Consider the following 22318-nt stretch of genomic DNA (forward strand, 5'->3'; position numbering starts at 1 on the left):
TTATGAAGATGTCTGGAGTCCATCTGGAAATGATGATGGTACCTTTTTACCATGCTCATTAGTTGCTTTCAAAGAACTTTACTATTTTGTCAGAGGAGTGTACTGTTTATCATTTCGCTTTTAAGTCCTCATGTTCTGTCCTTTGTGTGTAGAGATGGGACCTCCTCATCACCATCCTGGCCACCGATTGCCTCATCCTGGGATCAACGAACATCCCCCATGGGGTGGACCACAGCACCCAGACTTTGGGCCTCCCCCTCATGGCTTCAATGGCCAGCCTCCTCACATGCGAAGGCAAGGTCCTCCTCACATGAATCATGATGATCCCAGCTTGGTCCCCAACGTCCCATACTTTGATCTACCTGCTGGACTGATGGCTCCTCTTGTGAAGGTAAAGTGGCAGAACTCAGAAATGCAATGAAATTCTCATTGCTCTGGTCCGTTTCTGGGCAATCTTGCCAATCTCTGTCTGCCCTGAGGTTTCTCTCTCTCTTTTACATATGTCCATCTACCAGTTTCTCTTTTAACAGCTGCTTCCTAATTTTGCTCCTGTGTACATCAATTTCATTAATGGCTATTTTGAATTCACCCCTTACTTTTCCCATTCTAGTTTACCGGGTCGACTTTACTCAGGTATCTTTTTAAAATATGATATGAGAGACTTCTCATCCAGGAGCTGTTGCCAAAGCTGGATTGGTCTGTGAAAGTATTCTCCTTCAGTGATGCTTGACTGTTCATCCTTCCTTCCAGTCGCATAATCACTTGTCTGGAAAATTCACTGCCACAAACATTTGTTAAACGCCTACTTATACGTGGGTAGGACCCTGTGCTTAGTGGCAGGCGAAGGGAGATAGATCAGTACAACTTTGTCAGTCACTGTGAGGGTAACTTGGTGTAAGGGGAAAATACACTGTTTGGAGTTGGGAGAACCTGTGTTCAAACCTTGGCTCTGTTTCTTACCTCTGTGGCCCTGGGCAAGCCATTTGACTTCTCTGGGCTTCAGTTTCCTCCTCTGCAAAGAGAGAGTGCTGGACTAAATGTGTGCTAAGGTATCTCTTCCAACTCTAAATCTTTGAATCTCTGACCTCTAGTTTTTTATTTATCTTGTCCTGTACCTGGAATGCCCTTCCTCCTTTCAGCTGTTCAGATCCCTCTCATGCTGCCTTCCTCCTACCTCCCATCGGCACCATGGTTATCCTTCCTTGTTTAGATAGCCTTTTTTTTTTGCACTCAAATGCATGTGATATATTATGTACTCTTCTTCTACTAGATTGTAAGCTCCACTAGGGCAGAAACTGTCTTCTTTAAATGTGGTATCTCCACCAACACATAGTACAGTTCTCTGCACAACATATGCACTTAATAAATGTTTGGTGAATTTAATTTAATTTTGGATGCCCTGTTTTAGGAGGGTCATTGAAAAACTGGAGAGCATCCACCAGAATGTTGAAAGGACTTGGAAATCATGCCTTAGGAGCAGTTGCAAGCACTAGAGCTGATTAGCCTGGCAGAGAGGCAGCTACACTCAGAGGTGTGGGTGAGAGCTGTCTGCAGGGGTTTGAAGGAATTGACATGTGGAAGAGGGATCAAACTCTTGCTCTGATCCTCAGAGGTCAGAGCCAGGAACAATGGGTAGAAGTTAGAAAAACACAAATTTGGTCAGGCTCACAGGACAAACTAACCAAATTGAGCAGTCCAAAAGTTATGTGGCTTCTTTTGGGGATAGTGGGTTCCATATTCTTTCAGGTCTCCAAGCAAAAACTAAGTGTCCCTTTGCCAAGAAGCTATAAAGAAGACTCCTTTTCAATTACAGGCTGGACCATTTGACTTCAGTAATGGGGCTACAACACATAGATATAGGAAAAAAGTAGACTAAGATGATAACACATTTCTTTAGTGCTTTAATGAGATTGCAAAGCACTATGCTTACAACCACCCTGTGAGGTGGGCATTCCAAGTGTTATTGTCCATTTTATAGGTGAGGACACCAAGGTCCAGATAAGTGAAATGATTTGGCTAAAATTCATACAGCTGAGGTCAGAGTCCCTTCAGATTCCCCCAGTCACTGTCCTTTCCTCGACACTCCACTGCCCCTTAAGGGAAGTACATCAGGCAGTAGAAGTAGTGCTATCATCTCTGCCGGGTCTGAGAAAAGAGGGACTGTATCCAACCAAAGGATGAGATTAGGCTTTCTGGAGGAGGTGCCAAGAAATGGTCCTCAAGTTCTTCATCTCAAAAATGGGAGCTTTGTTAGCATGTTCCCTTCCAGCTCCACTTCTGTGACTCTAAATGTACAGGAGTTTAATAGCTCGAGATGAAGGAGGATCAGCAGAAGGAATGGAGTGACGTATGGGAACAGTATGGGATGTGGGCAGGGGACAGGATGCTGTCCAGTTTGGTGCAACTGTAGAGTACATGGCAGGAAAGAGTATGAGAGAAGGCTGGAAAGGGAGTGTGCTGTTTCTCTACTTTGCACAGTGGGCAGGCAATGGAAAACCATTGAAAAGTGATGAGCAGAGAAGGCGATTAATCCAGTTACAGAAGGCACCTTGGGAGGACTCATCAGAACAGTCAGGAGATTATTGTAATAGTTCAGGTGAGTGGTAATGAGGGCCTGAAATATGATGGTGATAAGAATCTAATAGTAATAAAAAGATAAAACCAGAAGGGAAGAGGCTAGGAGAACTGCCTTCATTTGTATTCAGTCCCTTCCTTATCCTTTACCACTCCCCTTCATATTGTCACAAGGACCAGCCAGATAAAGGCTCTAAAAGCCATTTTAATTGCAAAAATGTGAGGGAATATCTGAAATTTTAACTCTTCCATATTATGTTGAAGACCTGCGCACAGAATTGTAGTTAAGGAAGTGAGGGACTTGGCATCTACTCTATAGTGCCCTGCATAGCACTCCTGCCTATCTAACAGGATGTAGCTTCATACCCACACCAGTGTTTTTTCTATAGTTACACTGCCCAGGGCAGCCCTGGGGAGGCATCAGTGTAAGAGATCTAGGTCCTGCTGAGCTGCAAGATGAAAGGTACTTAGTTGTGTGAGAAAAGTGATGTGTTCTCAGTGTGTATATGGAGCATTGCTATCCTTTTGTATTCAAAGATGGTGTTTACTAACAGTGATTCTGGTACTGAAGCCACACAGCTAGCAGAGCACCCAGTAGGTACTCAATAAAAAATACTTGTTGGAAAAATCTGACTCTTCCTTCTCCTTTACCTTACGTATAAACTAGTTGCCAAGTCCTGTTGATTCTCTCTGTAATCGCTTGTTCTTCTGCCTCTTTATTTCTACCCTCACTGTTACCTAATTAATGTAGGTCTTCTTACTTCCTGGACTCCTGTATGTTACTCTCTTTAATTGGTTTTCCAGGCTTGTCTCTCTCCAGTCCAGCCTTCATAGGCTACTAGAGTAATCCTACCATAGAGGTTGGTCTGGCCACAGCTCTCCCCTGCTCAAACACTGTTGGTTGTTTCCCATTGCTTTTAAGACAAAATGCCAGCTTCGGTCTGGCATTTAAGGCCCTTTAACTGTCTTTTCAGTTTTATCTCCTGTTGTTCCCCTTCACAAACTACATTCCAGCATTTCCTGCCTCTATACATGTGTGCATGTTAGGCCCCCCCATCCCCTTGTTCCACCCACAGAAATCCTCTCCTGTCTTCAGTACCCATCTTGGCTTATCACCATGTTCAAGAATCCTTCCTTCAAAAGATAGAGGAACCAACACAACAGAGAGAGATGCTGTGGGTTTTTTATCTGATTCTAACCAACAAACTGGTGCTTGAATAACAATATGGATTATACCATGGATTTGGAGGAGAGCATATTTCAAAGGATTCAGAAAAAGGACAGTTAGGATCCTGTGGACTAAAATTACCCAAGGGAAGTTGACCTAGGAGATAATGAGAAACCCGAGAACAAAGTCTGAAGACACAAAGAGAAACAGTTCTGATGTGGAGAAAAAAGGAGCCATCCAGACACACTAACATGGGTGCAACAGGGAACTCACTAATAAACTTAGTGAGATTTTTATTTTTTAATGTGCAGAAGATGAAAGCAAGGATGGCTAACAGGGTGACCTCCAAGGTGATTAGCAGTCTCAAGGATCGTGGCAGGAGTACTAAAGCTCAGAATTGAACTGAGGCTGGCAAGGGAAGCCAAGGGTAACAAATAAGGCTTTGAAAAAATGTCTTTAGATCAGTGGGACAGAACTTTCACTTAGGGTAATGAGAACAAAGGAGTTTGTTTTCTGCCTGTTTTCTCTGCAGAGGAGATAATCTTTGCGTGGGAAATGCCAGAACATAGCCAAGAAGGAGTTAATGTCCAAGCTAAGTAAAGAGATAGTAAGAGAGCACCTAGTCCTCCAGGCAAGTTCACATCCCCATGTCCATAGGAACTACATCCTTCGAGCCGGTGTCCCAGACCTTGGAGATAGTGGGGAGAACTGGGGACATACTGCAGGGCTGAGGAAGGGTAGATGGCCCTTTAAAAAGAAAGAAATCATTTGGCTGCAGGCCAATGAGTTTGGCTTGATTCCTGGCAAAATTCTAGAACTTGTTATTAAAGGAATAGTTAGTGGATAACTGTTAACACAGGGAAGTAGTGATTACACAGAGCCATTCAGAACAGGATCTGTAGACAAAACTCATTTTCTTTTTGGATTGAGATATTCTACTGGTATACCAAGGGAAGATTTCAGAAAATTCTGACCTTAGTCTTAGTAAAACATTTGACAAAGTGTCACATTGTTCTTGTTGAAAAGATGGAAAAACATGGGCTAGTTACAAGGTGGGTTATTAATGGTGTCATATCAGCTTGGAAGATCTCCAGGAGAGGGCCACAGGGGTCTGTGTTGGGCCACATGCAGTTTACCATTTTTTTGTGACTTGGATAAAACCAGAGCGCAAGCTTATCAAATGACAGGATCCAAAAGTTACTGATAGGCTAAAGTTGAACTTTAAAAAAATGAAATTCAGTAACACCTTATGCTTGGATTTTTAAAAATCACTTTCATAATTAAAGTTGAAAGACACATTGTTATGCATCTGATGATCTAGAGCAGGGGGGGAACCTCTGGGCTGGAGGCCACATGTAGCATTCTAGGGCCTTGGATACAGCCTTTTGGCTGAGTCCAGGTTTTACAGAACACATTCTTTTATTCAGGGGATTTATTCTGTGAAGTTTGGATTAAGTCAAAAGGCCACACTTGAGGACCTAGAGGGTCTCCAAGCAACAGGTTCCCCACCCCTGGTCTAGAATCATCTCATGGTTTTCATGAACTACCAGCTCAGAATATGTGAACAATCCTGCTATAGAAACAAGAGCTGAATTCTGCCCTGGTCAGAATGCCCCCTCCCTGTTTTCAGGTCTGGGGACCACATTTTATTTAGAAAGGACATTTGAAAACTGCACCGTGTTTCTGGGGGAGCAGCCACCATGATGAAAGTCCTTAGATTCATGCCATATGAGGATCACATGGAACTTGGTCTGAAGAGCAGCAGAGGGTCATTGTTTAGTCTAGAGAAAACTTAGGGGAGAGGAGGGAACCATGAAAACTGTCAGCTCTTTGAAGGACTTTCATGTGGAGAGATTAAATATGCTCTGCTTGGTCCCAGAGGGTAGAACCAAGAGTAATAAATGGAAGTAGGAAAGAAGTAAAATTTAGGCTTTATATAAAGGGAAAACTTTCTAACAACTAGAGTCATAGTAAAGTGGAGTGGGCTGCCTGGGGAGGTAGCAAGTTCCTCCTTAGCAGAGGATTCCAGGGAAAGGCCTAGTAACTTCTTATCAAGTTTGATTGGCACTTCTTGTTCAGGTACAGGTTGGCCTAAATGGCCTCTGAGGTCTCTTCCAACCTACATCCCATGATCTTGATTTCCTCTTTCCCATCCCTTTTGCAGCCCAAAATTAATCTTTCTCCTTGTCTCTTGTATCACTTTGTCCTCTCATACGTTCTTATCATGTTCTGATATGTTATTTGTATGCATGTCTCAGTCTCCTGTTAGGCTGTAAGCCCCATGAGGGTAGGACTGTCTTGTTTCACCTTTGCATCCTTAGAGTGTAGCAAAGTGCCCTGCACAAGGGCATGCTTAATAAATGTTTATTTGAATTGACTTGGTTAAGTGAATTGTGTGGTGTATCAAATCTATGTTTTTATCTCCTACAGCTAGAAGATCATGAGTATAAACCTTTGGATCCAAAAGACATACGTCTTCCACCCCCCATGCCTCCCAGCGAGAGGCTCTTGGCAGCAGTGGAGGCATTTTATAGTCCTCCATCCCATGATAGACCTAGAAACAGGTAAGGGTGGGTGTGGCATAGTTACTGTGGCCCAACAGAAACCACCAACCATCCATCTGACCTTGGGAAATCAGTTTATTTCTATAGCTTGGTTGGGTTCTCTGGAAATAATGGTGATAATAACAACCCTTCCTGCCTCATAGGGTAGTCAAGGAATCAGAGGAGAACTAAGATACTTTTAAAAAAGAGAGATGTTTAATTCAGCCAGGTCTGAGCTCCAAATATAAAAACATTTAACCCTTTACACTATCCCCCAAACCTGTTAAACTAAGCTGAAATTCCAGTGATTCTCTCTAGTCGTTTCATTTTTATATTATTTCCAATCTTTCTGCTTTATCCTTACCTTGTATTTGCATTTACTGTCCACTATGCTTTGAAATCCAAATTTCCATTGAAGTCTAGCTCATGTCCTACCTTCTACAGGAAACCTTTCCTGATTCAAGAGAAAAATTAATCCCTCCCTTCTGAATCTCGCTTGCTTTTCTGACCCATCCTGAGAACTTAACACTTTCTGCTTGAGTATCGTTTTATCCTTTTACCCAGAGTCCATACATTATTGTCATTTTGTAGTTGATTGAACTGGATTTAATTTATTGAATCACAATGAGAGAAAAGATGAATAATGCTTTGAATATTAAAAATTATTTGATACTGCAGTCACTTGCTAAGAGAGTATTTGAAGCAAAGAGTGTCTAGTTCCCCATTAAACTACAATATGGTAAGAGTTTCTGTCTTCAAGATTTTCTTTGAGACTTCTAGGAATGATAACAAGGCATGGCCTAGGGTTTTGGGAACTTCTGAACCAGATTTTGTATACCCATTCCATAAGTCGTTTTTTTTTTTTAAATATGGCATCTAAAGAAGAGATGCTTGGAATTAGTTATTCAGGAAAACATACATGTCTTACAGTGAAGGCTGGGAACAGAATGGGCTGTATGAGTTCTTCAGAGCAAAAATGAGAGCCAGGAGGAGAAAAGGGCAGGAAAAGAGAAACAGGTGAGAACTTAAAACACTTTTTAAAAAATTTCTGATGCCTTGAATTGTATGTTCAGATAAATGGGTCTGTCAAATAAGACCAAGGTCAGTACCCATTTTTCTCTTGTAATGGGCTTGCTGATACAATAGAGTGTATGCCTTATTTTTCTTATGCTACCTTTAACAAAAATAGATCATGCTGAGTTGTGACCACTTGTCTTAATATTTAGAAGAAAAATCAACATTTGCTTTTTCTGCAGATTCCTGAAATCAGGAAGTAGTAGTGTTGCTTCTAGATGCCGAAGCTACAGCCTCCATATTGTCTTTGGGAAATTTATTTACTAATAGAGTCTAAAGTTAATACATCAGGAAGAAAGAAGCAATTTGGGTTTAGAAACAGGGTGTTTATTTTAGCATTAGGGCCTCTACTCAGATTTGTTTATTCAGTTTCATCAACAAGACTGGATAAAAATGTCTCCTTTTTTTTTCCTTCAGAGGTGAGAAAATGTCACTAGTTTTCTAATGATGTTTAATTTTCAGCAAGTTTAAGCATTTGTATTTTGTGGGTGTGGCTGCATAGAGAGATATTAGAGCTGTCAGAATATTTTGCTCACTAAAAATTCTCTTTGCAGTGGACCTTCTAGATCCCGTAGCAGGTCAAAAAGTAGAGGTCGTTCTTCTTCACGATCCAATTCAAGATCTTCCAAGTCATCTGGTTCATATTCAAGGTCTCGATCTCGCTCCTGTTCTCGATCCTATTCACGCTCCCGGTCTAGGTAGGTCAGAATTGAGCTGTCTTCATGACTTGCAAGATTGGATGCTCATGTCCACATTTTCTAGAGGAGAGTGTAACTGAATTTAGACACTTTTGTGATATAGGAGCAGAAGCCGGTCCCGTTCTTCACGAAGCAGATCACGGTCAAGGTCCAGGTCCAGGTCGAAGTCTTACTCCCCAGGAAGGAGGCGCCGATCCCGATCTCGGAGTCCTACTCCCCCGTAAGATTACTCTTCCTTTTTGAATGAACTGCTGGCAGACTGTTTCTGTGTAGATCATAATCATCTGGTGCTTTTCTGTGAATATTTTAAAAGTCCTAATTAGAAGCCTCATATGTTCAGCATGGCATAATTCCATGCATGAGATGATCAAGGACTATTATAATTAGTCCAAATTACAGGCTATCCCCTGCCTTCCCATTTTACTAAGTATACCAGAATTTTCCTGGTCTTGACTGTTGTAGATTTTAAAAATTGTGCTCAGTTTTCTAGTCCACTGAAGATACTTTCATAGTTCAACAAAACCTGTCTTGATTTTAGTTCCTCAGCTGGTTTGGGCTCTAATTCAGCACCACCTATACCTGATTCAAGACTTGGAGAAGAAAATAAAGGACACCAGATGTTGGTGAAAATGGGTAAGAGTTTTCTGATGAACAGTTACTTATTATCTTAAGAAAAAGCCACCTGCAAAATGTAGATCATAGCACTTCGGACCACTCCTCTTCAAAGTCTTATGAGGAAATCACGTTGTATGCTCACGTTTTTAAGTAGTGCTGAGGTAGCCTTTCCAAGGCCTCGTTCTCACAACAAACCTGTGAGGGCAGGGAGTACAAGAGGTGTTATCACCATTTTATAGATGAGGAAACAGGGTGAAAGAAGCAGATCATGAGGAAGTCATTGTTAGTCATTAGAAGAATCAGGATCTAGTGTTCTTTTCCATTATGTCACACTTACTCTTAAACTACAAAATGCTGCTAACATAAAGTATTATTATATAAAGCTCTTTGTTTCTAAAGTTGACAGCATTTCTGAAAATGTCAGGTGTCCTTTCTGGAAAAAATAATTTTAACTTTCTGCTAGAAAACTGGTTTGTACCTTCCAAAGACTCCTCAATAGTCTGTTAAGAGTTATGTTAAAGTGCATTATTTCACAAATTAAAATTTATTTGTAGATTGATAAATGTCCATCTCATCTTTTTTCCCCAAGGATGGAGTGGATCAGGTGGCCTGGGAGTGAAGGAACAAGGCATTCAGGACCCGATTAAAGGGGGGGATATCAGAGATAAATGGGATCAGTACAAGGGAGTGGGAGTTGCTTTGGATGATCCATATGAAAACTACCGCAGAAACAAAAGCTATTCGTTCATTGCACGTATGAAAGCCAGGGATGAATGTAAGTAAATTGGTTGAGTTTCCCCACTAAGAGAGCAGGGCTCTCCTGTTGCCTAGGCTACATGGCTAGAATTTAACATGGAAGATTCAAGAGTTAAAACTTTTTGTTGTTGTTGGAAACTTTTGTCTTTTTTGAATTTTGTTAATCTTTTTTGGAAAAGTTTTGCTATAAGTAAAATCACTTCTTTGTTGTCTACCCACTGTGTAGCCTTTCTGTCCTTTGTTAGAAATCTTAATCCTAAATTGAAACTTGGTATGGAAGTCAGGATCATAGTAACAGTTTTACCAAGGTGTACTTCTCTGAGGGAGTGACAGGAAACAAGATGGGAAGATCATGGCATGCAATACTAACAAGGCCCAGCACCTGAATATAATGGAAACTGCATACATAGATGTATGCATACATCTATGATTTGAACATTTAATAACAAAAATTTTCAAAAAGAAAAAGGATATGGAAGCCCTTACAACTACCTTCACCATTTACACCTGAACTTTTGTCCTTTCCAGTGAAGTGTGAAATCCAGGATCTTCCACCCCCTGAATAGGAACCCTTCAGATCCGAAGAAGTGGATGTCTTACACCTTCTTTAAATCAAATCTGAACATCTTATATAAACCAAGACTAGTGTCTTGAGTTAAGGACATTAAGTGATTGCCATTAGCCAACGATGAAGTAGATCAAAAGCCATGACGTGCTTTAACCTATCTTAAAATTACTGGTTGTGTAGTAATAAAAACTAAGACTAGACTTTACTACACGATATTTAAAGTAAAAACAAAATACCCTTTTGTTTCAAAGATGACCTGCATTCTTTTTTTTTAAATTCCATTTGATTTAGATTTAGTCAAATGTGTATTTATCTTAGACTATCCCTAATAGAGATCATTCAAAGCTGAATTCCTCTAGGACATGCTGACACTTAGGATTAAGTTTATACTTTTCTCAAATGTTAGCCTTTTGAAATGGATAGATGCTATCAGGAGGGAGCAAACTGATATGAGGACATAGGGCTAAAGCATCTTCCTGTTCTGGGAATGCTGACCTTTGAAAAAGCTATATATACTTAATGTTTTTATTTATAGGAGGACCTGAACACCAGCACCTTTGTGCTCACAGCCCACTCAGACTCTGTCTTGGGCATCTAAACCAGTTAAAGATTCTACAGCTCTGTGAATTCATCATTTTTATATTGAAACCAAAATAGCAAGGGGAGGTGGAAGAGGAATAAAAAGTATAGATTGTCATTGTGAGGCGTTACTGGAAACCTCAAGAGAAGCAGTTTTCTTTTCCTGGACATTACCTAAACACACCAACGAGTGTGACAACGTGCAGAGCCTGAGTGCTGTGGGCAGCTTGGTGCAGTGCCATCTATTTGTACAGTTAACAACTTTGGAACCTTTGTTTTAAAAGATGCAGAAATCTTTCCCAAACTCTTCGACCCAAGGTGATGAAATATTTGATTCTGTCTAGATTTCCCGTAGCTGTGAAACTATTCAACTGTGTCTGATTCAGAATAAAATGTCAACGTGTGATGTTACAAATTTCTTGTGGATTTTACTGTTTTGCCTTCAAATAAAGACTTTTTATAAAGAAATATGTTTAGTGTCTTAGTTTAGAAAAAGGGAGTTTTGCTTGCTTGCTGTTTTAAGAAGTCTAGGAGTTGGTAGTGCTGTAAGCACAGCTCACTACCCCTCATTTTGAGTGTCTAAATTATTGAATCAAGACTATAGTAAGGAAAATTACAAATGCCACGGTGCTTTAAACATCCATGATTTTATCAATGTGGACATTCCTTTCGTCAGTGCTTCTGATGCATAAACTCTTGATGAGCTGAACTAGCTAACCTTCCAGTCAAGGGCCTTGCCCACTAAAGCATAAAGCCTTTTTCAGAGGAGTAGGACCTGTAGAGGTTGTGTTTTGCCAGGCAAGCTTTTAAGAACCATGGGATATCTCTATGTCAATCAACAAGCATTTATTAAGGCACCTACTATACTGCCAGATGTTGGGGATGCAAAGACAAAAATGAAGCCGTCCCTGTCCTCATGGAGCATTTATTCAACAAGGCAATGAAATAGAAACCAAAGCTCTAATGACAGCTGGAAATGCACAGATTTTCTAAGCATCCAGATGACAGGAGAGAGTCCATCTCATGGCAATAGTGTTCTCTTTGGGGAACTTTTAACAAAGGACAAGAAAAGTGCAAATTCAAATATGTGATCTATCTTGCCTTTACAGATCTTTACAGACCAGGAACATTAAGCTATATTTAGAGGACTTACGTGTAATTTCTCATCCAAAAAAAAAAAAAAACCAGGTAAAATAAAATAGACCCCATAATAATATGATTCATTAATTATAAAGATACAACAGGCCAAACCAAATCTTACCCAAATAAAGCAACAGAATGAAAATCTGGGTATTAATGCTGTCCCTTAACACCAATGTTACAGTAATAAAAAAGCAGGGGGGGAGGGAACGTGCTGCCCTAAGCATGTTTATATATGCCTAACCCTTCATCACACTTCATTCAGCAAATATTTAAGCACCGATTACATACAAGATGTAAGCCATATGAAGATTTGATTATAAGCACCAGTATTAACAATATTATGAGAGTTCTGGTAGGTGCTTAATGAATTGATGTTGAGGCAAATTGAATCCAAGGAGAAAATTTCTGAAGTAGAGGAAAAGAGGATTGTGGAACTCTTCCTCTAGGCACTGGACCCTGTACAAAGGATGTGGAAGATTTAAACTGGGAGGGAGGGATACTGTGCACTGTATTCCAGGCATTGGGGAAAGTTTGATTAGGTATTTTAAGGCAAAAAAGGGCAAGACAAGCATACCCAGTCATGGATCCAGTTTGCCAGGTGATGGTGCCTGGGACTTAAGGCTGCAAGAGTGTGGTGCCTGTAAGCCAAAGGCTCCTGAATGCAGAATAAATGAGTTTTTTTGGTAGGCCACAGGGTCGTAGTTGAAGGTCCAGGAGCAGCATGGCCACATGGTCATAGTTGTGGGTTAGGAATTTGATTTTACAGCATGTGAAGGACAGACTGGAAGGAACAGGAGCAAAGAGACTGGGAGGCAGTTTGGATGCTACAGCAATTGCTGCGACATTTGGACTGAAAAATAGGAAAGATGTTTCAGAGATAGGGCCCAAAGGTCTTGGCAATGAACCAGATGAGAGACTGAAGAAACAGGAGTAGTCATAGATGATTCAGGTTTGGACACTGGAAAGATGATGCCAGTAACAAATTGGGAAACTGGAGGGAGGAGGAAACAGAGTTCAGTTTGCTGATGATGGGACATTGTAGAGGTTATCTGGAGTGTTTTTTGAAGATGTAGGAATGGATGGAGTAGTCAAAAGATTGAGAACAGCCTTTTGGTTACAGCTGCATTTAAGGGTGAAGCTAGGAAAAGGGACTGAGGAGACAGGTGGAGAACCATGACAGTGCAGTGTCTGAGCTCAAGGAGGAAGGGAAAGGCAGGGGTTGAACATGTGCACTAGATAGAACATTGGATTTATAATCACATTACCTGTGTGATCTGGGGTAGAAGAAATAAGACCACTACCTCTCACTTTCTTTTTTTTTTGCTTTTTGGAGGGCAATTGGGATTAAATGACTTGACCAAAGTCACACAGCTCGTAAGTGTGTCAAGTGATTGAGACTGGATTTGAACTCAGGTCCTCCTGACTCCAGGGCTGGTGCTCTATTTACTGCGCCACCTAGCCGCCCCTCTACCTCTCACTTTCATGCCTTTGACCATGTCCCCAAGTGCCTAGAATCCTCTCCCTCTTCACTTCCACCTCTTGGAATTCCTACCTCATACCAAGACTCACCTCAAGTCCTACTTTCTATTAAATACCTTGCCTGATGCCTTAAGCTGTGAGGACTCTCCAAACCCCAGGCACAATATTTCTGTGTATATTTCATTTTTCCCCCCAGGAGAGTGTAAATTCCTCAAGAGCAAAAACTTTTTTGCCTTTTCATTCCCAGTATCTATCCTAGAACCTGGTACATACTAGGTGCTTAGCAAATGCTTGTTAAATAAATAATCATCTCCATGGTCTCTTCTGGCTCTAAATCCTCTGAAAAGGCTGACCACAAAGTCAGGAAAATCCCTCCTAAGAAAAGCTAGAACAGGAGTAACTGATTGGGAAACCTGAATGGGTCAGGTGAGATTTTTTTTTTCCCCAGTCCTGGGACATGGATCTGTGAGGAGCCTGCCCTAGTCCTCTTAAACCATAGGGGAGAAATGATATAAAATATAATTACATTTATAGGTCTAAGGTGAGGAATGAGACTTAACAATGCAATTTAGTGGAAGGAGCACTGGATTCGGGGTCACAGGACATGAGTTTTAATTGTGTGTCTGGTACCTATGGGGCTTTGAAGGAGTCACTTACCCTCTGTGTTAGAGCTCAAAGAGCTTTAGGAACTTTGGCAGCTTCCTTTCCACTTCTAATTCCTATGATGTTCTGGGACATGATCACAATAGAATAGCAGACTTGGTGAATTTAATTAACTTAGTTTTCCAAGATCCAAACCTTACCTACATTGGAAGCAAATCTATTCAACTCAGTGATCCGACATTTCCTTCACAACTTCCTTCAAAGCTTTCTCAATTGTCAGTGGTGGTGACTTGTGCTTCCTAATATACTGCAAGATAACCAGAAATCTGTTAGCTTTCTCACCTAGACATCTCTAGTAATAATAGTCTATTCAAAATATTGAATTTTGACCTTAAATTATTCATATGGTAAACAGTAAAAAAGTACTTTCTACACAACACTGGAAACACAGCTGGCCAAAAAAAAAAATGCTAGAGATTATCTCCATGCTTTGTTGGATAAACAGTGATAGAGAGAGAGATAGAGACCTGGGAAAATAATAGCAAATGAGAACACTAGCTCTTCAGGAACTGGCAGCTCATCATCATAACAACTAACATATAGTACTTTATTTATGGTTTGCAAACTTCTTTAGTGTTTATTATCTCACTGATTCTCACTGATTAACCCTGGGAGGTAGGTCTTCTTCTTATCCCCATTTTGCAGATGTAACTAAGAGTAAGTGACTTGCCTAGGGTCACACAGCTAATAAATCTCTGTGGTAGGACTTGCACTCAGGTCTTTCTGACTCCCATGTCCAGTGCTCTATCCATTCTGCCTAGTTGACGACTGGGGTTCCTTACAACTCTTGAATTCTATGATTCTGTGAGTTGGGGAAACAACTCTTAGGGAATGGGGGATAGAGATGAGTATTTGCTAAATACCTCTTTATGTGCCGGGCACTGTGCAAAGTGCTTTAAGAATATTATCTCATTTGGCCTATGAGGCATGATACGGTAGTGAGACTAGTGGGCAAGAGAAGATGAAATCTGGGTATACTCAACCAGGTGTCCCAGATTTCAGCAAAACAGACCAGCAAGAACAAAAGAAAGGATTTTATTGACTAATGGGATAGACCAAAGGAAAGTCAGCCCAGAAGGGATGGGAGAAGCTCACAAGTCAATTTTAAAGTCACAAAGGGAAACTATGAAGAGGAAAAATACTATTTTTTCAGAAGAGAATGATGTGGGTGCACAGGGAAGTCTCCAACCAGCCAGGTAACAGTACACAGAAGAGCATGCCATGAGACTAAAGATAGCATCAGGAATGCTAATGCCAGCAAAGGAAGGCAAGGACAACAAAATGGAAGTTTTAGCTATACTGGGGGAAAAAAAGGGCTCAGAAAAGGCCCAAGACCTTTGCGCGGGGTGGCTGAAATGATAATGACTGACAATAGCAACTCCTTTCTTGCTTCTATTTTCTCAACCAAGGACAATGTCCTTTTACAATCAGAACACTCAAGTAAGAAGGCATCAGGAGGGCCTTTGCTTACCCTTGATGAATTCATATCACCTGGCAGAGATAACTAAAATCTTGGGCAGTGAACAGTTTGGCAGATGTGATGACTGAAGACTTGACAGTAATATCCGAAATATCGTGTAAAATGAGAGAAGTCACATAAGACTTGAGGACATATGTAGTCCTGGTTTTTCAAGAGAAGATACCAGAATCTACAGAATATAAGCCAGCAAGTTGAATAATTCCTGGAAAAATTCTAGAACAGATCATTGAAGAGAGGTGGGCAAGCATCTAGAAAGGGAAGGAGTGATTACAAAGAATCATCATATATTTAAGAACAGGTCATGTCAAACTAACTTCATTTTCTTTTTTTTTTTTACAGTTACTAAATGAATATATGAGGAATATCATATATATACATATATATATATGTCAGTGGTTCTCAGACTTTTGGTCTTTTTATAATCTTAAAAATTATTGAGGCCCCCAAAGAACTTTTGTTGATGTGGGTTATATCTATTAACAAATTGTATTAGAAATAAAAACATCTTTTTATTATTACAAAAAGTTTTGACTTGGGGACCCCCTGAAAGAGAAAGTCTTGGGGACAGACTCCTAGGGGATCCTTGGATCATACTTTGAGAACCACTGTTCTAGATTTTTTAGCAAAGCTTCTTATCCTATGGTATTCTTTTGATGAAAACTGGAGAAATACAGATTTAGGCACTAATGTGATTAGAGGGAGTCATAACTGGTTGGGTGGCTGGACTCAAAGAGTAGAGGCGTTAATGGTTCCATGCCAGCAGGGCAGGAAGCTTCCAGAAGAGTACCCCAGGGATCCATGCTTGGCCCAATGTGTAGACAGCACGCTCAAAACATTGCAAATGACACCAAGCCCAAAGTAACTGTTAATACACTAAATGGAAAGGTTGTGTGCAAAGCAGTGTCCTAAGCCCTGGGAATACAAATATAAAAGCAAGACAGACTCTTAGGGAGCTTATATTCTAAGGGTAGGAAGAAGCAACAAATATAGGTTTCAGCTACAAGTCAGATGGAAAGATCCCATGGTCCTTAGGGTACAGTGGCAAAAGGGATAGTAATCCATTTTCTTTCATGTCATTTCTACTGATAATAAGACCATATTCGTTTCTGATCTTGAACCATTTGCCACTGCCAAGGAATTTGGTGTTAAGAAATTTCTTTTCCAGGTCCTCAAGAGCTGACTGTTGAGAAGGCAAGGGCTGCAGTACCAGCAGAAGCAGCTGCCAGGTCACATCTCCACAAGGCTTGGCTCCCTGGATGATAGCTGCCAGCAAGAGCCAGTGGCGCGAGGACTGTTTGGGGCTCACCTATCAAGTGATGGCAGTTTGTCAGCAGGTAGTACTGGTAGTATCAAGGATAATAGGCCTCTTCTCCCCTGGAGTTGCTCTCCTTAGTGATGGATGTGGGGGCCACAATGGCAGCGGGCACTGCTATTCCTAGGACTTTGGGGAGTGAGATCTGGAAGGGTTATCTCCAAGGTCTAAGGGGAGATGGTGGCAGTAGTCTGACTCACCTAATCTGTCCTGTCTCCTGTGGGTGACAGGATTCAAAAGGATCTTGACAGGTCAGAGCATTTGGCTAAATCTAAGAAGATAAAATTAAATAGACATAAAGTATAAAATCTTCTACTTGGATAGAAAAAATTATTTCACAAGTTGTGAGTTGTAAGTTGAGGAGGCATGGTTAGCCAATAATTGTTCCAGGGGTTTTAGTGGACTACAACAAGTTCAATAGGAGGCAGTGAGTGTGACATCACAACCACAAAAGTTAGTGCAGGCTTGGATTGCATTTAAGAGAGGTGTAGCTTCCAGGAATAACGAGGTGTCTCATTGTATTCTTCCTTCATGTGGATTACTGTGTTCAGTTCTGGGGAGATGAGACTTAAGAAAGACCTTCATGGGGCGGCCAGGTAGCACAGCGAGTAAGAGCACTGGCTCGAGTCGGGATGACCTGGGATCGAATCCAGGCTCAGACACTTATCACCCACCCAGAAACACCTGGCCGTGTAACCTTGAGCAAGTAACTTAACCCCAATTGCTTTAAGAAAAAAAAAAAAGAAAGACCTTCATAAGGAGAAAGGACATCCAGAGGAGAGTAATCAAGATGGTAAAGGGACCTGAATCTGGCATATAACTAATGAGAAAGTACTTATTAAATACATACTATGTGTCAAGGTCTGGGGAAACAAATACAGAAGATAAGACAGTCCCTCCCCTCAAGGAGCTTCCATTCTAATAGGGGGAAGTATATCCATATATAGGAATGGTAGCCAAATGGGATACTTTGCATTGCAAAGTTACACAGATGAGAGCCATAGTGGAAAAGATTGATACGTTTTCCAGATGGCAGTGACTTGATTTATTTATAACTCCAGAACTGAAATAGAAGGAGGTGGCAAGAAAAGGTAAGTATGCTAGAGTAGCATGCCTGCTGGAGAAAAAATCCAGAAAGTGAAGTGAAATATGGCTGGAGCTCAATGTAGTGGCTGAAGGAGATAATCATTGGTCAGGATGGTAGGGCCTCAGGGCAGGAGTTCTAGGTATGAAAATATTAAGTCTCCAGGGCTTAAATTCTGATCTGGGGCCATGGTGGCTGGGAAAGAAATAACCAAAGAGTAGATGACACTTGGCTGAAGGAGCTGGGCATGTTTAGCCTGGAAAAGAAGCGACTTGGAATGTGACTATTATCTTAAGGTATCCGGAGGGTGGTCATCAAAGAAGGGTTGAGACTTGTTCTATTTGGCTCCAGAGGACAGACCCAAAAGTAGCGGATAGGAGTTGCAAAGAGGCACACTTAATACCTTGCAATAATAGCTAGCATTTATACCTAGTGCTTTTAAAGCAGGCAAAGTGTCATCTCAAGCTTGATGTCAGGAAAAACTTCCTAACAATTAGACTTGTTCGAAAGGTTATGAGTTCCTCCTCCTCAAAGTTCTTCAAGCAGAGGCTAGATGACCACTCATCATATATGGTTTCTTTTTGTGTGTGATCTGAGCTAAATTGACACTGAAGACTCTTCCAACTTTCAAATTCTGCAGTTGTCACAAAATGGCTAAACAATGGTCAGTCTGTACTCTGGGGACAGTGAGAAGGGAGCCATAGGATCTGACTGTGAATACCACAGAATTCCCCAAGATGTTAAACATGTCCCACTTTTGTCCAATTCGTTTATATCATATATAAAGATGGACCAATTGATGGAAATGAAGAACTACTCTGCCCCTGTCAATTCCTCTCCTGCAACAACTCTCACTTTCATCTGTTCCTACTGCCCATGACTACAGGTTCCCTAGAAGGTGTCCTAATGGTACCCTTATCACCAAACACCTGACCTAGTGGAAAAAACCTTCCTGCCTCCTCCAGTCCTGTGGACTTGAGTTTTTTTTTTTTATTTTTTTTTTGGAGGGCAATTGGGGTTAAATGAGTTGCCCAAGGTCACACAGCTAGTTTTTGTGTTACATGTCTGAGGTCAGATTTGAACTCAGGTCCTCCTGACTCCAGGGCCAGTGCTCTATTCACTTGGACTTGAGTTTGAATCCAGGCTCTACCTTATTTGTGTGGCCAAGTCATCTAACCTGAGCCTCAGTTACCTCGCCCTCAAAATGGAAATACTAACAGTTGTATGTACCAACTACCACATAAAGAGCACTATAATAAGGTTTACTGAGTATTCCTTAGATGGGAGCTGCTGACCATCATAGATGACAATCTGGTCATGTCACTCTTCCATGTCAGCAGCTCTCTACTTACTACCTACCAAGTCAAGTTCAAATTCTTTTGCCTGGCCATCAGCATTCTGAATAATATAGTGCCATCCAATTCCCTGCCAGTATTTCATATCACATAACACTTATGTTTGGTGAATTTCTAATATACTTACCAAATGGATATCACAAATGTCAGCATGCCACCCCCCCAAAAGACCAAAAGCCCCATGAGCAAAAGGCCAGTTTTACCTAAATTCAAATCTTCCCCAGGGCCTAGCCTCTGCACCAAGCTGGTAGAGAAAATGCTTGATGTTTGCTGAATTGCAAACAGTCCTCTTCCCACCTGAAATTCTTTCAGCTTGCAAGGATCACATATGAGTAATGAGTGATGGCAGTCTTCACCCACACTCCCTTTAATTTACTCCTCACCATATTTGAAATGCTGGCAGGACCAATGCTGTGGTTCATAGACACTTCCAATGCCCCTATGCACCCAGGATGTGTTGCTCATTTATTCACCCCAATCATTTCCACGAAGTGTGAACATAGCATGGTCAAGGGGCAAAAGCCTTCCCACATTTCACCAGCATTTCAAAGGGAAGCCCCAGGGCCAAACTGACCACAGGTGTGAATTGAGGCTGCAGTCGCACTGCAACAGAACATCTTTGCCACTTCCACCCCAAAACAGGAGGTTTATGCTGCATTTACCTCTTTAACTTCTTCCAGGGTATGATAATGGAATGTGTCATCTTCCAGGGACTTCAGCAGAGAAAAATGCAGATACTGGCTGGTTTCCATAAACTGCTTTGTCAATGTCAACTGCTGTTTTAACATGTCATTCAAAGCAAAGGCTGCAGGACTATAGGCTGTCAGAGCTGTAAACATTTAAAAAAAAGATTTTATGCTGATATGAAATTATGAAGTGAAAAATAGCACTACTGTCATCTTTCCATTATTCAGAGGTAAGTCATATTGTTAGAGTATTAGAGAGGGTAATTCTTTTGCTTGGCTTTTTGGACATGACACTCAAAGGCATTTCCAACCACGAAACAGGGAAGAAACTTCAGATGTTGAATCCTGAGTCTTATACAGTCCCCCACCAGCTGTTTCCCCCATTTTAGGGGCCCAGTGACTAAAGCCCCAGGTCCATTTCAAAGCTTAATATCAACTGGCTTTTCAAAGGAATATTCTCTTCCTAGAAATATCAAGAACAAATATAAAAGCATTTCCTCCAATACCTCAAGGGCACAATTCCCTCTATACCACCTCAGTCTGGGGAGGAGAAGGAAGATTAGGCTGAAAACCTAGAACAGTTCCTATATAGCACCAGCCCCACCAAGTTCACATACAGATATGGCATGAGACCGTATCTCAGCCACCACTGGGCTGGGCTCCTGCAAGTTACTCCCTAAAACCACTCTTTCTTTCTCAGGACATCAACATTTATAATGACAGGATGCCAAGGGAGGTTCTACTCTCTTCATACCTTAGGACACTGATGCTGCTCTAGTTATAAAACCTGAACTCTGGAATGTCAAGATGTCAAGGAAGACCTCTGAACCTTTCAAACTCACCAAGTCATATGCTCCACTCTTCACAAGTCACCAAACTCCCCCAAGACAACTGAGGCCAAGAAATCATAATGGAAACTGACAGGATTTTCTGAATGCCTCTGCAACCAAAGAGCCCCCTCTTCCACCTGCAGTTAGCTAAGCAGAACAGGAAATTAATACTGATGCATGTTCCAGATTCTCTCTCCAAGGCTCTTGCCCCCCTTCTCTCCTAGAAGGAAACACTATCTTCTGCCCAACATTCACCACATAAAGACATAATCTGAGGCGCTCTGAGCATGCACCGGACCTTGCATTTCGAGCACAAGTACACATCTGCTATCCTCCTGGGTCATATATCCAAGGCAGCACAAAGAATTTATCAAGACCTGACAAACCAGTTGATAGCTCACCACTTCTGGTGATTCACTCAGACAAAAACGATACTTCCAGAATGAGCACTATCAAAGAACCAAGAGTTTTCAGCAAGAAAACAAAGGCTTTAGGGACACAGGTGGTGTTTTCTTCACTGCTGTCCTGTGAAGTCAGGGGATTCAGAAGAAAAAAAGCAAAATTGGGAAGAGAACAGCTGGTTAAGAAAAGGATGTTTGAAAATAGAATTTGGAGTTTTGGCCCGCAGCTTAAAATACCATAGAAATGACCAGCTCTTGGCCAGGAATGGAGTGTACCTAACAAACGCTGGGATAAGAATGTACTGAATAGTCTCAAGAGTACTAAAGCTCAAGATAAAAACCAAAGACAACAAAAAAGGTTTGTTTTTTGTTAGTTTTAAACCATATTAGGAAAAAGAGGAGGATCAAAAAATGTTTCGGACTGCTACTCATGGTATATGGGTGATGGCAACTTATAAAAGAGAGAATGAACGGGTGCTTAAGTTTTATTTTACTGATGTTTTCTCTGCTAGAGAATATGCTTTAGATTGAAAGGACAGAAGAAATATGACTAACTTCCTAGTGGATATGTAAGAAAGGAGCTAGTAATACTGAACTTGGCTTACCCTGGATAGGTTCAAATCACCTGACCCACATGAATTACTGAAAAGAACTAGCATATAATCACTAAGCCACTGTTAGTGACCTTGGACAGATTACAGAAAACGGGAGGGGGGACTACAGGACTGGACAAGGACAAGGACATGTGTCCTGATTTTGAAAAGGCTGGGGTGGGGGGTGAGGCAGAGAAGTGATTCTCCAAAATATAGGCTAGGAAGTTTGATTCTAATTTCTGACACAACTCTAGATTATTAAAACTATGGTTAGTTTAAAAAAAGAGAGAAACAATAATTATAAAAATAGGTTGTGTCCACCTAACCTTTTTTCCTTTTCTCTGACAAGCTTACCAAACTGATATATCAGGAGGACATTATAGGCATAATTTACTTAGATTTTAGCAAAGCACCTGAGAGTCTATTATACTTTTATTGTAGAAAAGACAAATATATACAAGCTAATCAACTGTATGAAGAAGAGGCTATGAAACTGGTTGGGTGGCCAGAACAAAAGGATCATTTGGGAAGAGGTTTCCTATAGTGTACATTAGGTATCTATGCTTGGCACTGTGCTGTTTAACATTTTTATCCAAGACTTGGTTAAAAACTTATCAGATCTGCAGGAGACACAAAGTTGGAAATAAATAAATGGGAAGCATAGAGTAACACACTGGATAACAGTAAATATTCAAAAAGGTCTTGATAGACTAGAAG

The 22318-nt window shown here is 41.0% G+C and overlaps 2 protein-coding genes across 8 annotated transcripts in view; one reads left to right on the forward strand and one right to left on the reverse strand.

Annotated features, from left to right (window-relative positions):
* The window catches only part of CHERP (calcium homeostasis endoplasmic reticulum protein), a 31607-nt gene extending 20564 nt beyond the window's left edge, over positions 1-11043 (forward strand). For 2 of the 3 annotated variants that reach the window (XM_069102107.1, XM_069102108.1), the window contains exons 11-18: positions 153-391; positions 6173-6306; positions 7216-7302; positions 7914-8057; positions 8161-8277; positions 8596-8690; positions 9262-9447; positions 9957-11043. In XM_069102107.1, the coding sequence (XP_068958208.1) occupies positions 153-391; positions 6173-6306; positions 7216-7302; positions 7914-8057; positions 8161-8277; positions 8596-8690; positions 9262-9447; positions 9957-9994 (1040 nt within the window). In that variant the 3' untranslated portion in view covers positions 9995-11043. The remainder of the gene's footprint in view (positions 1-152; positions 392-6172; positions 6307-7215; positions 7303-7913; positions 8058-8160; positions 8278-8595; positions 8691-9261; positions 9448-9956) is intronic. The other variant, XM_069102109.1, reaches the window with a different exon arrangement.
* The window catches only part of CUNH19orf44 (chromosome unknown C19orf44 homolog), a 35563-nt gene continuing 20909 nt past the window's right edge, over positions 7665-22318 (reverse strand). For 3 of the 5 annotated variants that reach the window (XM_069102110.1, XM_069102111.1, XM_069102112.1), the window contains 3 exons: positions 19754-19920; positions 14001-14107; positions 7665-8867 (listed from right to left, as the gene is read on the reverse strand). In XM_069102110.1, coding sequence (XP_068958211.1) covers positions 14027-14107; positions 19754-19920 — 248 coding nt within the window. In that variant the 3' untranslated portion in view covers positions 7665-8867; positions 14001-14026. The remainder of the gene's footprint in view (positions 8868-14000; positions 14108-19753; positions 19921-22318) is intronic. The other 2 variants (XR_011171097.1, XM_069102113.1) reach the window with 2 other exon arrangements.

This window comes from Petaurus breviceps, unplaced genomic scaffold, assembly GCF_028583685.1.
Source record: "Petaurus breviceps papuanus isolate PSGF00001 unplaced genomic scaffold, PetGlider_PUasm1.0 523, whole genome shotgun sequence".
Lineage (NCBI taxonomy): Eukaryota > Metazoa > Chordata > Mammalia > Diprotodontia > Petauridae > Petaurus > Petaurus breviceps.